At 47.2% G+C, this 16273-nt stretch overlaps 1 protein-coding gene across 1 annotated transcript in view; it reads left to right on the plus strand.

The window, feature by feature from the left end:
• TEP1 (telomerase associated protein 1) overlaps window positions 1-16273 on the plus strand; it is a 77601-nt gene that overhangs the window by 12501 nt on the left and 48827 nt on the right. Inside the window, exons 5-12 of the mRNA XM_048516757.1 lie at window positions 3213-3371; window positions 7346-7480; window positions 10661-10822; window positions 11922-12077; window positions 13897-13989; window positions 14231-14361; window positions 15113-15270; window positions 15391-15500. Of these exons, the coding sequence (XP_048372714.1) occupies window positions 3213-3371; window positions 7346-7480; window positions 10661-10822; window positions 11922-12077; window positions 13897-13989; window positions 14231-14361; window positions 15113-15270; window positions 15391-15500 (1104 nt within the window). The remainder of the gene's footprint in view (window positions 1-3212; window positions 3372-7345; window positions 7481-10660; window positions 10823-11921; window positions 12078-13896; window positions 13990-14230; window positions 14362-15112; window positions 15271-15390; window positions 15501-16273) is intronic.

Below are 16273 nucleotides of genomic sequence, written 5' to 3' on the forward strand. Positions count from 1 at the left end.
TGTGAAGAAGTGTTTCCTTTTATTAGTCCTAATTCTTCCCCCCAGCATTTTTCAGTGTATGCCCCCAGGTTCTAGTATTGTGTAGAACTAAGGTATCCCTTAGTGCTCTGTACTTTTTTGACACACAGTTACCTCTTCCACAAATCGCTGGTTTGGGGGTGAGCTGCAACGCTTCCCGCAATCTGGAAATCCGCATAAAATGTTTTGACCCTCTCTCCACACCAGAGAAGAAGTCTGAATATTTTCTTTCGAAAAGGAGATTGAATATATTTATGGTATTAAAAGAAAAAAAAAGATTTTGACAGCAGTGGCGTAGTGGCTAAGAGCAGTGGCTAAGAGCAGGTGCACTCTGATCTGGAGGAACCGGGTTTGATTCCCAGCTCTGCCGCTTGAGTTGTGGAGGCTGATCTGGGGAATTCAGATTAGCCTGGGCACTCCCACACACGCCAGCTGGGTGACCTTGGGCTAGTCACAGCTTCTCGGAGCTCTCTCAGCCCCACCTACCTCACAGGGTGTTTGTTGTGAAGGGGGAAGGGCAAGGAGATTGTCAGCCCCTTTGAGTCTCCTGCAGGAGAGAAAGGGGGGATATAAATCCAAACTCTTCTTCTTCTTATACATATATTTTGTGCATTTCTGAGTTTCTAAACTTCTTCCGGGTCGTCTGCTAGCCTTGGTGTGTTGTCTATGGCAGGAAAACTGCCAAAAAATTTCCCATTTTAATTTCCTATGCCTACTTATGGGGAAAGTTGTGATGTGGGAGTGATAACTATATATAAACAGCCATTAAATGAATCAACTGCAGCTAGAGTTAAGTGTCATTAACATACTGAAATCGCACGGCTCAACCCCGGAAGGCATAACATTATATAATTATAAATGGTGTCAGGGGTAATTTAAATTGATGTGTTTTATGGTTTTGTGATTAGAGGTATATATTTGTATGCGTTTGAACTGTAAAGTGTTCTGAGCCCGTCTTTGGATGGGAAAGGGAGGGGTAGAATCAGAGCCCTGCAGGGGTTGGGCGGTATATGAAAATTAATAAATAATAATAATAAATGTATTGTCGAAGGCTTACATTGTGCAGATTAGAGCTGTGTGGTTTCGGTTATGGTTAATTTAGCATTTTCCTGATTTCGGCTGCATCTGTGCTGTTTCACAGATGCAGGCTTAAACGCCAGGAGAGAATATTGCTTGTGAACACGCCATACAGCCTGGAAACCACACAGCACCCCAATGATAATAAATGTATTGTGAAGGCTTTCACAGCGGAATCACTGGGGAGCTGTGTGGTTTCGGGCTGTATGGCTGTGTTCTAGCATTCTCTGGCGTTTAGCCTGCATCTGTATGGCCACAGATGCGAAGTAACGTCAGGAATACTATTCTGACCACTTAACCTGACTCCCCTTTATGATAATAAAATAAATGCATATTTTAAAGGTATGTTCCTGCAAATCTGATTTCCTGCAATTTCTTTGGCCCCTTCTGCACAGAATAATGCACATTCGATCCACTTTCACAATTTGAAAGTGGATTTTGCTATTCCGCACAGTAAAATCCAGTTTCAAAGTGCCTGCTTCGTATGCACAGCCAGTATGGCCAATTGGAGGCTGATGGAAATTGTAGTCCGTGAACATCTGGAGCACCATAGCTTGGCCACCCCTATTTTAAACCAACACAGGTGTAGCGGTGGTGGAGATTTGGGTGGAACATGGTTTTTGCCCAGCTTGGGGAAAGAGCAGTGGTGGGATCCAAAAATTTTAGTAGCAGGTTCCCATGGTGGTGGGATTCAAACAGTGGCGTAGCGCCAATGGGGCTGGGCGGGGCACGACGGGGGCATGGCCGGGCATTCCGGGGGCGGGGCATTAATAATTTCTCTGTTACTGTAAAAAACTCTTACTGTTAAAAAAAAGTTCCTAATTTCCAGCTGGTATCTTTCCAAGCTGTCCATAATTTAAACGCATTATAGCAAGTCCTATCGTCTACTGCCAACAGAAACAACTACTTCTCCTCTAAGTGACTGCCTGTCAAATACTTAATACTTTCAAATACTTAATTTTGTTTCTAGAAATCAAAAGAAGGATACTTTCCTTAAACAAGGAACTTTCCCATATTCCTAAAACATTTTTTTAAAACAGCCTGACAGGGAGAATTATCCCGTTTTCTACCTTTGCTAACCAGCCACATAGGAAACAACAGGACTTTATGATTTTTGGACCGAATGGAATTTCTAGCGAGCGGTTGAGTAAGTAACCCCCCCTCTCGAATCTAATTAGCACACCCCTAACAATAAATAAATGTTAGTAACCCACTCTCGGGAACTGGTGAGAACCTGCTGGATCCCACCTCTGGGAAAGAGTGTTGTGGTTTAGTGCTGGATTGCATGTCATGTATGAAGAAGGTCCCAAGTTAGAGAATTGTAGGAAGACCTTCCTGCGCCAGAGATCCCGCCCAGCTGGACTAAGCAGTGCTTGTTAGGTGAACTAAAGTTCTGTTTTGGACGAGGCAGCTTCATATTCTCAATTCTAGGCACGGAAGTTCTCCCGCTTCCCCCCGCCCTGAAAGGATGTCATTTAAAAATTTGTGGTAGACCCAGAAGTCAATATCAGTCCTGTGGAACCGAAATGGAAGAGGCCCAGATAGTCAAAGTCAGTACCAGGACACTGGCTCATTCCGCACACGCAGAATAATGCACTTTCAAACCGCTTTCAGTGCTCTTTGAAGCTGTGCGGAATGGCAAAATCCACTTGCAAACAGAAGTTGTGAGAATATTGTCGAGAAGGCTTTCACGGCCGGAATCACTTGGGTGCTGTGTGGTTTCCGGGCTGTATGGCCGTGTTCTAGCAGCATTCTCTCCTGACGTTTCGCCTGCATCTGTGGCTGGCATCCTCTGAAGATGCAATTTTCACAGATGCATAAGCGCTTTGATCGAGGCATGCTGCTAGAATACCAACCATACTCCAGCTAACACCCTAAGTTGAATGGTTTGGCTTGAAACGCATTATTTTGGCGTGTTAATGCTTGAGGAGGGGCCACTGTTCAGATCAAACTAAGCTTGGGTGTGTTTTCGTTGTTCTCATTATATTAAATAATCCTGGCTCTGCTCTTGCACCGCAAAACCTTCCCAGTGGATTGCGCTTGCAGATAACCCTGGCGAATGCTAATAAATTCACTTCGGTCTTGGTTAAGAGTTTTTGCGTTTTCTATCTTTGCAGCCGGAGGGAGAGGTAGGCGAGGGGGACTCCGCTGGCGTGATGCCAGAATACATCCTGACCGTTCCCGAGGACGTCCTGAAAGGACAACCAAATGAGAAGGACTCCTCTGGTCACGAGTTGACGATGGACAGCCAAGAACAGGATGTGAGAGTGGACAAGGTAAGGACACTGGGGAGGTGGAAAAGTATCTACTCAGTGGTAAAGTATCTGCTGGGCATGCGAAAGATCACAGGTTCTGTCCCAGGGACCTCCAGTTAAAAGTGCAAAAGACTCCTCTCTGAAACCCCAGAGAATCACTGCCTGTCTGAAAGACAAGACTAACTTTGATGAAGAAGAAGAAGAGAAGGAGGAGAAGTTTGGATTTATATCCCATCTTGTTAATTACAATTGCAGATAGGTCATGACTAGAGCAAGGTGTAACTCTTTCCCGTCAGTACATCTTCAAGGTCGCTTCTCTAATATCCCACAAAATGAGCGTTGCTGTCGATTCTGTCCTGATTCACTTTCTCATATTCTGCTTCACTGTTCAAAATACAACAACATCAGAACTGATTTGAGAACTGTGTTACCAACAGGATTTATGCTCCTTTCTGATAAGATAAAAATGGCTAAGCTTCTAAATAACTCTAATGCTGAAATCTCTGAAGCTACATTTTTCCTCTGTGTACTGCAAGTTGTGCAATAATGATATTTTTTATTGTATTTGGAATTCATGACACACACCGTTTTTATGCCTGATAAAGGTTTTGGATTTGGATTTGGATTTATATCCTCCCTTTCTCTCCCGTAAGGAGACTCAAAGGGGCTTACAATCGCTGTTTCCTCCCCCACCAACAACAAACACCCTGTGAGGTGGGTGGGGCTGAGAGAGCTCTGAAGAATTGTGACTGGCCCAAGGTCACCCAGCTTGCATCTGTTGGAGTGCACAAGCTAATCTGGTCCCCCAGATAAGCCTCCACAGCTCAAGTGGCAGAGCGGGGAATCAAACCCGGTTCTCCAGATTAGAGTGCACCTGCTCTTAACCAGTACACCACACTGGGTCTGGACGCTGATGCACCAAGGGTCCGATTCCATAGAAGACAGAGTTGTGTGTTCATACATTCAATAGTTTGAACTAGGCCAATGCTTGGCATGTTGTTTGGAAATACAGAATCGGGTGCACAGGGTTTAGCATCCCAGGAATCTGGGTTTTCATTTTTTTAAAAAAATGTTCCCATGTGGCTGCAAACACGGGATCCTCTAAGGAGTGCCAGGAGTGCAAAGAAGAAGTGGCATGAAGTAATCTGAACCCAGTGCCAAGAATAACTCAGTTCCTAGAACTCATGCATATTGCGACTTGCATGGGTGCCCTCATTTTGCATAATTTTTAATCAACGTCGTTTTATTTTGGTTTCATCAGTCGTGGGCAAAGGAAAGAAACAATGCAGGCCAACTTCTTACACGTTTGGCCTTTCAACCAGTTGCCTCTAGAAACAGGGCTGTGAGGGAGAGCTATTTCCCCGTTTCTGCTGATCCATATAGAGCCTTCTGTGTTTGTGGAGCAGCAAACTTGGGGAAATAACTTCCCACCCGTGTTCTGGTGCCAGCGTGGTGTAGTGGCTAAGAGGAAGTGCACTCTAATCTGGAGAACCGGGTTTGATTCCCCGCTCTGCCGCTTGAGCTGTGGAGGCTTATCTGGTGAATCAGATTAGCTTGTGCACTCCAGCACATGCCAGCTGGGTGACCTTGGGCGAGTCACAGTTCTTTGGAGCTCTCTCAGCCCCACTCACCTCACAGGGTTTTTGTTGGAGGGTGGGGGAAGGGAAATAAGCTTGTAAGCCCCTTTGAGTCTCCTTACTGGAGAGAAAGGGGGGATATAAATCTGACTCTTCTTCTTCCTCTTCCTCTTCTTCTATTTATGCATGGAAAAACTACTGGGGGAGGACGACGGAGCCCATTCTCTCACCCAGTGGTCCAAGACTATTTGGGGTCTTCTTTATTTTATGCCATTCCCTGCAGATCTTGTATAACTTCAGGGAACCCCACTCGCTAATGTATAATCTTGTAGGGGAAAGCAACTCTACCAGATGTGCTGGTGGACTGGTAATTCCCACCATGCTGGCAGGGGCTGATGGGAATTGTAGTCCATCACATCTGGAGTGCCAAAGGTTCGCCACCACTGCCCTATGTCCGTGGTAGAACCTTTGGCACTCAGATGTTATGGACTACGAATTCCCACCATGCTGGCAGGGAGCTAGAGTAAGTGTAGTCCCATCATCTGGAATTATAAAATTCCCTTCCCTACCATTTCACACGGCCCTTATTCAGCTACTCGTTTGGCTTCGGAGATCTCAGGAGCTATTGCCTAGCCCTGTCTGCAGACTTTAAACAAAGCAGACAAATAAATAGCATTGAATCTTGTCAGAAGAGGAGTTTGGATTTACATTTGGTTCACCAGATAAGCCTCCACCACTCAGGTGGAGGGGTGGGGAATCAAACCCGGTTCTCCAGATTAGAATCCACCTGCTCTTAACCACAACACACTGGCTCAGGACTAGGAATCTGCTGTTCTTGAAAGGTGGGATCTTTTCTTGACAGCCAATTCCACGTCCATGTTTGGCCCTCCCTGGGAACTGTAGTATATATGCTGCCCATGCTTTTCCAAGGTGTGTAGAGTCTGATCAGTCAGTGGGAACCAGATTCCTTGCTTTGCTCTGTTCCTGAAGCAACTGAGTGGCATGGTGCTGGAATGAGGAAGCTGTGCTCCAGGGCTCCTGCCGTCCCTTCCCTTCCCTGGATGATTAGGAAACAGGAACCTGCCTGGTGGTTTCTCTACTCTGGTGCTGTTCAGACATCCGTCCAGAAGCTTTGGTCATCCCAAAGGAAATACTTTATGTGTGCCATCAAGTCACAGCTGATTTATCGCTCCCCCCATAGGTGTCAAGCTCACGGCCCTCCAGATGTTATGGACCACAGTTCCCATCATCCCCTGGCAGGGGATGATGGGAGCTGTAGTCCATAACATCTGGAGGGCCGCGAGTTTGACACCTGTGCCGGGCGTAGGGTTTTCAAGGCAGAGGTGATCTTACCTGTCTCCGTGTGGACTGAGAGAGTTCTGAGAGGACTATCACTGGCCCAGGGTCATCCAGCCGGCGCCACGTGGAGGAGTAGAAAATCAAACCTGGATTGGAACATAAGAACATAAGAACAAGCCAGCTGGATCAGACCAGTGTCCATCTAGTCCAGCTCGGCTATCAAGGCCCACCAGGTTTCTTTGGGAGCTCACACGAGGATGCAGCAATGGCTCTGCTGCTGCTGCTCCCTGAGCACCTGGTCTGTTAAGGCATTTGCAATTCCCCAGATCAAAGAGGATGAAGGTTGGTAGCCAGAAATCGCCTTCGCGTCCGTAAATGTGTCCAAGCCCCTTTTAAGGCTATGGAGGTGAGGGGCCATCACCACCTCCTGTGGCATATTCCAAACACCACCACATCAGCAAAGAAGAAGTACTTCCCTTTATTAGTCCTAATCCGGAACATAGAACATAAGAACAAGCCAGCTGGATCAGACCAGTGTCCATCTAGTCCAGCTCTCTGCTACTCGCAGTGGCCCACCAGGTGCCTTTGGGAGCTCACACGCAGGATGTGAAAGCAATGGCCTTCTGCTGCTGCTGCTCCTGAGCACCTGGTCTGTTAAGGCATTTGCAATCTCAGATCAAAGAGGATCAAGATTGGTAGCCATAAATCGCCTTCTCGTCCATAAATCTGTCCAAGCCCCTTTTAAAGCTATCCAGGTGAGTGGCCATCACCACCTCCTGTGGCAGCATATTCCAAACACCAATTACACGTTGCATGAAGAAGTGTTTCCTTTTATTAGTCCTAATCCTAATTGGAGTCCTGCCATTCTTAACCGCTGCACCACGCTGGCTCTCCATACTTCTTTACTCGATGGGTAATTAAATCGTGGAGCCCGCGGTCTGCAGAGATAGTGTTGGCCTTGAGCAAAGACGGCTTTGAAAGGGGGCTGAACAACTTCTTGACGTAATGTCTGAGCAGCCACTACGGGTGCAGCCGGATTGTATCTCAGTGAATTAGAGCTGCCCTTCCCCAGTTTCACGCAGCTCTTGCTTTCCACTTGTTTCCCCCATTCGTCCGCAGATGAAGCTGTTGCACCTGGTTTGCTGCTCGTTGGTGGAAGGGTCCAAGTTTGGGAGCCCTGCGGGAGAGATGCAACGGGCTGTGGAGCAAGTCTGTGAAAAGCTAGCAGAGTGTGAACCTGAATTTATCCTCAAGGTACAGAGGGGGTACTGGGCGGTACAACCTGGAAGTAATATCCGTGCAACCTGGAAGTGATATTAAACATTCACTAAGTGACATTGAGTATTCACCCAAAAATCTATCGATCAACCATAGAGTTTGAGGGGAATCCTAGAGCGTTACTCAAAACAGTGATGTCACTATTGCGTTGTTCTGGAAGCAGTGTCGTCGTTGCATTGGGAGACTTTGATACCCACCCCTTTTGACTTCAGGGAACCCAGTTCATTAATAACCCCTGTGTTTCATATGGCCCTTATTCAGCCACTTGTTGGCTTTGGAGATCTCAGGAGCTATTGCCTAGGCCTGTCTGCAGACTATAAACGAAACAGACAAATAGTAGAGGGGAATCCTGGAGCTTTACCCAAAACAGTGATGTCACTATTGCGTTGTTCTGGAAGCAGTGTCGTGGTTGCATTGGGAGACTTTGATACCCACCCCTTTTGACTGGGCAAGGAAAATGAGAGCTGAATCATAGAATCATAGAGTTGGGAGAGACCACCAGGGCCATCAAGTCCAACCCCCTGCTATGCAGGAACGCACAATCAAAGCACTCCCGACATATGTTCATCCAGCCTCTGTTTGAAAACTTCCAAAGAAGGAGACTCCACCACACTCCAAGGTAGTGAATTCCACTGTCGAACAGCCCTGACAGCCAGGAAGTTCTTCCTAACGTTTAGGTGGAATCTCTTTCCTGCACCTTGAATCCATTACTCCATGTCTCTGGAGCAGCAGAAAACAAGCTTGCTCCCTCTTCGACATGGCATCCCTTCAAATATTTAAACATAGCTATCATTGGAGGGGCCGGCCGCAGCTCTACTGCCCCCCACTGAAGCTGCAATGGCATCTGAGGCTGCCGGTGTCCATCCTTTTCCATCCCAGTTGGGCCTGATTTTTGGATGCCATCACAGGCCCCCCTGCCTTCCTCCCTTTCTTTTTAGCCTTTGGATCGGGCGCCGATTTTATGAAACTGCTGCTTAAATTTTAAATTTAAATGTTAAATGTTTAAATTTAAATCCTGATTTTAAACTGGTAATAGGTTAAGGGCTATGTTATAGGATTGCTGTCTGAATAACAGCCATGTTGTGAGCCGCCTCGAGCCCTTCGGGGGTGAGGCGTCCTATAAGTCAAATAATAAAATAGAAAAAATAAAATGTCCCCCCCCCCCCAACCTTTGATTCCCCTCTCCCTAGTAGGAAGTTGCGGAATCCTCCTGTATTCTCTTCCCTTGTGGAGATGTTAGGATAAAGACGTGCCTTCACAATGGTAGGACTGGTGGCTTTTTAAAAACGAGAACTGGGAATTCACAGAGCCTGTTATAGAGGTTAGCTTTACCTCTCTTGGTGTATTTGGAGATGACCATATTTAAAACCATACAGTGATCTATTGTAGTATGCCCTTTTTTGAAACCAATTTGTTCTAAGCCCAATATCCTATTGCTGTCAATCCAGGATGAGCGTTTGTTCAATAAGTATTTAGCATAAAGCTTACCAGTTATTGATAGGAGGCTAATGGGCCTGTAATTGACTGCAAAGCTAGAAGCGGAGACCACCAGTCAATGAATGTTTTAAATAAATCAGGCGGAAGGACGTCTGGGCCGGGGGAGAGCCTGTTATATAACTTGTCACAATGCTAATGGGACCGTATTGATATAGGACAATATTGTGGTACTGATTTTTTTTTTTAAAAAAAAGAATTGCAGCTGCCCCAGTGGCCCAGATGAGGGGGCGTGGCCATTCCTGGGAAACCGCCGGAAACTTTGTCATGTGGTAGCCCCGTTGTTGCTGAACTTTACCCGCAACTGCACCAGCAATGGGGAAACCACACCAATCCCTCCCCATGTGGAAACTGCCTGAGTCTTTAAGGCGCTGCTGGATTTCTGCTCGATTTGTTACAACACGCTAGCCCAGGTGCTCCTCTGGAATTCGCTCTTGTGATGCAAAATCACGGTTGCGAGATTTCCGTATGATCGAGAATGTGCCTGGCCTAAGGGGGCGGGAGACAGGGCTTGTGACAGAGGAATGTTAAGGAACTGTGGGATTTTCCATCACTTGGGTCTGGGTTGTTAGGGGATGCTTCTCTAGTGACTGTGCTCGTCTGCCCATCAGAGGGGGTTTCCAACTCCAGTCTGGGAGATTCCTGGAGATTTGAGGGTAGAGCCCAGAAGGGGTGGGATTTGAGGGGGAAGGTATGATTACATAGTGTCCACTTTCCAGAGCAGCCATTTTCTTCAGGGGGAGTCATCTGGAACCAAGTCAGAGATAATGGGAGAATCAGGAAGACAACTGTGTTTATTGAGCACCCGGGGGCACAAGATTTCCTTCCCTGGGGATCTGCTCAGAGGTGGGATCCAGCAGGTTCTCACAGGTTCCCGAGAGTAGGTTACTAATTATTTGTGTGTGCCAAGAGGGGGTTACTAATGGGTGATTTTGCCACATGATTTTTTGCCTTTAGTTACAGCCTCCTCTCAGCAATAAGCAGCAGAACTGGTGAGATACAGTCTAGCAGGAGGTGCACCGGCGTGCGTGGCAGCCTGCGCCTGCGTGCACTTGTTTCCCGCCCAAGGACCGGCGCAGTGGCTGCATCCTTGCCACAGCCCCGCCCCAGAATGCCCGGCCATGCCCCCGTCATGCCCTGCCCAGCCCCATTTAACTACGCCACAGTTTGAATCCCACCACTATGGGAACCTGTTACTAAAATTTTTGGATTCCACCATTGGATATGCTACTGGGCTGTGGATCCGCTGCTACGTGGGAGCGCCTCTTTTCCATCTCCCAGGTCCTGCTGGTCTTTTTGCTAGTAAAGCAACTATTGTCAGAGCTTTGTAAGATTCTAGCGTTGTCCTTCCTGCAAAGGAAGCCCACCCAGATGAATGCACCTCCTTGGTTTACTCTTTCTGAAGAGAGATGGGGAAGGCCGAACGCCAGCATTTTAAAAAAATGTGTTAATTTCAAATGAGAAAACAGTCAGCTCGGGGGGGGGGGGGAGCTAGTGAGAGAATAAGGGATGTGAGTTTATTTCTGTCAAGGGGGAAAGCTAAATCAAGGCTATTCAAATCAAACCGAGCAGCTTCCTTATCTTGGATGCTGGGTCCCTCCTTTCTTTTTTTTTAAAAAAATTATCCTTCTCTCCCTCCCTTGGGCTCTCTTTTCGTCCCAGGTGGCCTTGTATGCTCGCCAGGAACTGAACATCCGCAGCATCGCTAACTTTCTCCTAGCGCTGGCTTCTCGCCTCCAGCCCTGCCGCCAGCATCTTCGCCGCTATTTCAGCCACACGGTCCAGCTGCCCTCTGACTGGAAGGAAGTGGCTCGGTTTTACCAGGTGAGAGACGCCCCTTCCTGTCCAACAGAGCTTTGATTTCCTGTATCTTTGCTCAGGTTCTGACTCGGCCGGGATCCTTGGTCAGGGAGTTCCACAGCTGATCCAGAAGAAGAAGACGACTTTATTTACAGTCAATGACCAGATATATTACAAATCTCCAAAATATCTACAACAAAACAAGAATGCAGATCTCTCTCCTGTATTCCAGCACTATCCATCTATATATCATTATACTTTGTAAACACACCAAACAGCATAAAAATACTAAACAAAACAAAAATATCTAAGGGGGATGCCATATTCAGATCATTTTTTCTTTTTCATGATGAATAGACAGAATTTTGCTACCCATTTAGTAATATTCTCCTTATCTTGTAATAGTTTTTCACAACAAACTTTATCAGAACAATATGTCATTTTGTGTAGTAGATGTGACAGGCATTTTTTCCTTGCCTCCTCATAAAGGGGACACTTTAATAACATATGCTCTATAGTTTCTACAGAATTCAGAGAGCACTAACATAACCTTGCAGCGTAAGGTATCTTTTGATATTTCCCTTCTCAGACAGCAGAAGATAAATGTGCACTTCTTGCGAGTGTAAAAGCTCTCCTTAGATCTTTATTATCCAGATAAGTTAAATAAGGAGCAGGGGCAGTGATATATTTCTGTGTATAACATAGAGGAAAATCTGAATATCTTGCCAGATCAGACTGTCGTGATACATCTTTGATTCTTTGGGTAAGTTCACTTTTAAAATGATCCTGCATGTGAGCTCCCAAAGGCACCTGGTGGGCCACTGCGAGTAGCAGAGTGCTGGACTAGATGGACTCTGGTCTGATCCAGCAGGCTAGTTCTTATGTTCTTATGATCCCAATTTTTGATCATATGGATGTTATATGGAAGGCCACATTTATTAAGGCACTTCTCCATCTCTTGAGCCCACCTACGTTTATAAGGATCTTTTGCTAGAAAGGGCCAGAGACCATTTGAATCAATGTGTAACTTTATTACAGCTGATCCGAGTACCGGAGCTCCCTTTTTGCTGCCTCCTTGTGTTCAAATGGCACCGTCCGCCCTCCCCTCTTCTCTCATGTGCAGAGTTTAGCAAAGACTGGAGAAGTTCTGGCTCCTTTGCCTTCCTGCCTCCGTGCTGCCATGACTGACAAATTCCGGCAGTTCGATGCGTACCAGTTGGCCAAATACAACACCCGGAAGAGCCGTGGGAAAAAACGTCGCCGGCCAAAGACCCACAAGGTGCGGTTGGGGGGGCCCCATGATCTTCTACTCGAGACTCCCTTGTGCCTCATGATGTTTTCATTCATTTAGCCTTTATTTGGCATAAACCGTATAAAATCACATCAAAATCGCATCAAAATACAAGCTTGCAACATGTAACAAATGAAGTTGATTCATATGTACTGTTGCTTATGGGATATTTCCAGCAGAAAGTTTGCAGCCATTTTACAGAATCTAGCATCAGAATTACCCGTATATACCGGCGTATAAGACGACTGGGTGTATAAGACGACCCCCCCCCCCCCACTTTCCCAGTTAAAATATAGCGTTTGGGTTATACTCGCCATATAAGACTACGTACCCGGTGTATAAGACGACCCCAGACTTTACAGATGATTTCCCAGGGTTCATAAGTAGTCTTATACGCCAGTATATACGGTGTTTAATATAAACAATAGTCTGCTTAGTTCGTCCAGCTCGCTAGGTATCATAGAAAGCAACCTAGAGTATTTGATTCTAATACTTGCTGATTTAGGACAACGGAATAATTGGTGAGTCAGTGTTTCTAATTGATTTGCATCACATGAACACACCCTTTTGCACATTTCCAGATTGTTATATCTACCTCGTTGTATGGCAGAAGGGAAAACGTTGAAGCGAGAATCATGATGTAGAGACCAAGAGATACAAATGTCACATTTTCCACCCCCGCATGTGTTGGCTGAGCAGCTAGGAAGTTATGGAATATTCATGGATATTCTAACTGTTCAGGGGAAAGTGCTGTGCAGTGGAACATTCCTGTAGATTGTGAGAGGAGCAGTGCTTTCATTGGAGAAGAAATTTTGACTGCAAACAGGAAGAGAAAGGGCAAAACAAAAGGAGTTTGGGGATTTTGAGCCCTGGGGCTAAAGAGTCCGTGGGGCTGAACTCCATTTGAAATAATTTAGTTAAACTCTGAAGCTAGGAAACTTGGTGAGTGAAATTTTGTCAGGAAACAAGCGGACGGGCTTAGGAAACAAAGCTCCATCAGATGAAAAAAGAATAATCTTAATAATTTTTCAGCACCTAGTAGAACTTTTCTTGAAATACGGAGATTTAGGCACTATTTGTTAAATATACACTACTTCCAGAGGTGGGATCCAGCAGGTTCTCACAGGTTCCCGAGAGTAGGTTACTCATTATTTGTGTGTGCCGAGAGGGAGTTACTAATTGGTGATTTTGCCACGTGATTTTTGCCTTAGTTACGCCCCTCCTCCACTCCTCAGCAGTAGCGCACAGAACTTGAAGCAGTCTAGCAGGAGGTGCACCGGCGTGCGTGGCAGCCTCAAGGCCTGCATGCATTCGCTTTCCTCGGGCCTAAGGACGGGCGCAGCATGGCTTAAGGCGTCTTTGCTACAGCCCCTGGCCCAGGAATGCTCCCCCCACCCCAGAATGCCTGGCCACACCCCCATCGTGCCCCACCCAGCCCCATTGGCTCTACGCCACTGTTTGAATCCCACCACCATGGGAACCTGTTACTAAAATTTTTGGATCCCACCACTGACTACTTCCCTCAGCTTCTGCAGGTGATAATTTTGGGGAAAATTATACTGGAAAGTATAAGACTCCAACCTAGGGCAACAATGGAAGAGCTGGGTTTGTATCTTCACTTGGTCCAGGAAACTCACTGGGTGACATGAGCCAGACACTTTCTGTCAGCCCAACTTATCTCACAGGGGTGCTACGAAGATTAAAATGGCTGCGTGGGAGGAAGGTGGGATAAAAACCCACCAGGGAGGCAAAGAGACACTGCCTGTTAACAAAGATTATTGAGTAGCCGTCGTTGTGTTCTCTGAAGGAACTGAGATCACGTGACCCAGATGACTGGAAAAAGCACCCATTGGGTCGTGACAGGACCCTTGCGGCGAAACTGGTAGCTCTGCAAAAAATGGTGAGTGTCGCCTGAGGCGATCAAAGAGGCCTAGTTTGGGAGCCAGGTCAGGGATTGTGGGTCGGTCGGGGGCCAAGTTTGGAAGCCCCGCAGGAGAGATGCTACAGGCTGTGGATAATGGTAGACCCGAGGGACGTGCCAAGCGTACGCATTCTCTCAGTTCCTTTTAACTTGTATGGGGACCTTTCGAACATGTTGTGGGTACTTCTTAGTCCTCCTCTCTTTCATTTATTTCCGGCAGTGCGACAAGCCTGTGGAGCAGGCCACGGAGCATCCGGCAGCCCCCAAGGATCGCTTCTCTCTCAAGGCCTTGATACAGCGCCTTCATATTTCTGAGCCGGCCCTGCATGTTATGAGTCTCCTGGGGCGCAAGTGAGTGAAACCTGCCTTTGTGATCGTTGGAAACCAAGACGTTAGCCGGCACAGGCTGGCATGCTTTTAAGAAGCCTTTTGCTCTGACCACGAGGGCCAATCGGAGACGTCTGAGGGGGGATATGATTGAAGTCTATAAAATTATGCATGGGGTAGAAAATGTTGACAGAGAGAAATTTTTCTCTCTTTCTCACAATACTAGAACTAGGGGGCATTCATTGAAAATGCTGGGGGGAAGAATTAGAACTAATAAAAGGAAACACTTCTTCACGCAACGTGTGATTGGTGTTTGGAATATGCTGCCACAGGAGGTGGTGATGGCCACTCACCTGGATAGCTTTAAAAGGGGCTTGGACAGATTTATGGAGGAGAAGTTGATTTATGGCTACCAATCTTGATCCTCTTTGATCTGAGATTGCAAATGCCTTAACAGTCCAGGTGCTCGGGAGCAACAGCCGCAGAAGGCCATTGCTTTCACATCCTACATGTGAACTCCCAAAGGCACCTGGTGGGCCACTGCGAGTAGCAGAGAGCTGGACTAGATGGACTCTGGTCTGATCCAGCTGGCTTGTTCTTATGACTACTTTGTGGGACTCCTGTTTTACTGGATTGAGCAAAAGTCACCCAGGGAAGAATTCCAGCTAACCGGCTGTGGCACCTCATGTGAATTTGGCCGGAGGACCACCGAGTGGGCTACAATTTTCCTCCTCTGCTTTTCTGCTCTGAACCCCTCCTGTTGTGTCCCCTGCAGGTATCCCTCCGACCTGCACACCTTCTCCCGAAGTCGCCTTCCGGGGCCCTGGGACTCGGCCCTAGCTGGCACCCGCATCAAGCTTCCACAGCCCCGCACTTGGGACCGGGAGCTGAGTCAACGGGGGAACAACGCTCAAGCTTGGGAAGAATTGATCGGTATCCGAGAGTTCACTCTTGCAGCGTTTACCCCCGCCTTGTGAAAACTGACACCCCCCAATCCCGTGTTAATCCAGATTGAATCTGAATGCCAATAAGATTGGACTGTCTCCCTTGCAGATGCCGGGAAACTGCCTTTCATGGCCATGTTGCGAAACCTTCGCAACGTCCTGCGGGCCGGGGTGAGCGAAAAGCACCACCAACGGCTTCTGAGTCGTCTGGAGCACAAGGTACAATCCGTTCCGGGTTTTACAGGGTCCCTTTGCAGGTGCATTCTAATCTAATCTAATCTAATCTAACCGGGTTTGATTCCCTGCTCTGCCGCTTGAGCTGTGGAGGCTTATCTGGGGAACCAGATTAGCTTGTGCACTCTCACACACACCAGCTGGGTGACCTTGGTCCAGTCACAGTTCTTCTGAGCTCTCTCAGCCCCACCCACCTCACAGGGTGCTTGTTGTTTGGGGCGGGGGAGGGAAAGGAACATAAGAACATAAGAACTAGCCTGCTGGATCAGACCAGAGTCCATCTAGTCCAGCACTCTGCTACTCGCAGTGGCCCACCAGGTGCCACTGGGAGCTTGTAAGCCCCTTTGAGTCTCCTACAGGAGAGAATGGGGGATATAAATCCAAATTCCTCTTCTTCTTCTTTAGCTGAGCAGGTAAAAATTGGAAATCATAGGCACTTTGTAGATAAGTGGATGTGCATTCAGTCACCTTCTCAAGGTTCTTTTTTTAAAAATAATTTTTAGTTTATCAACAAAAAGTTGCAGAAAAGAAGGTTGGAATTGATGGCCCTTGGGGTCTCTTCCAACTCTATGGCCGTTTCCGCACGGCCCAAATTCGACGCCTTAGGTGCCATTCGCACAAGCGGCGCTGCTGAAATGCAGCAGCACCGACCTGGCTTCCCTCCACCTCCCCCAGAGCGGCGTCAGGCTGCCCCCAAAAACCTCCCTCCTGGAGGGAGGTTTTTTAAAAACAGCATGTTCCCGCCGGCGTGGTGCGAA

Source organism: Sphaerodactylus townsendi, linkage group LG15 (genome assembly GCF_021028975.2).
Source record: "Sphaerodactylus townsendi isolate TG3544 linkage group LG15, MPM_Stown_v2.3, whole genome shotgun sequence".
In the NCBI taxonomy this organism is placed as follows: Eukaryota; Metazoa; Chordata; class Lepidosauria; order Squamata; family Sphaerodactylidae; genus Sphaerodactylus; species Sphaerodactylus townsendi.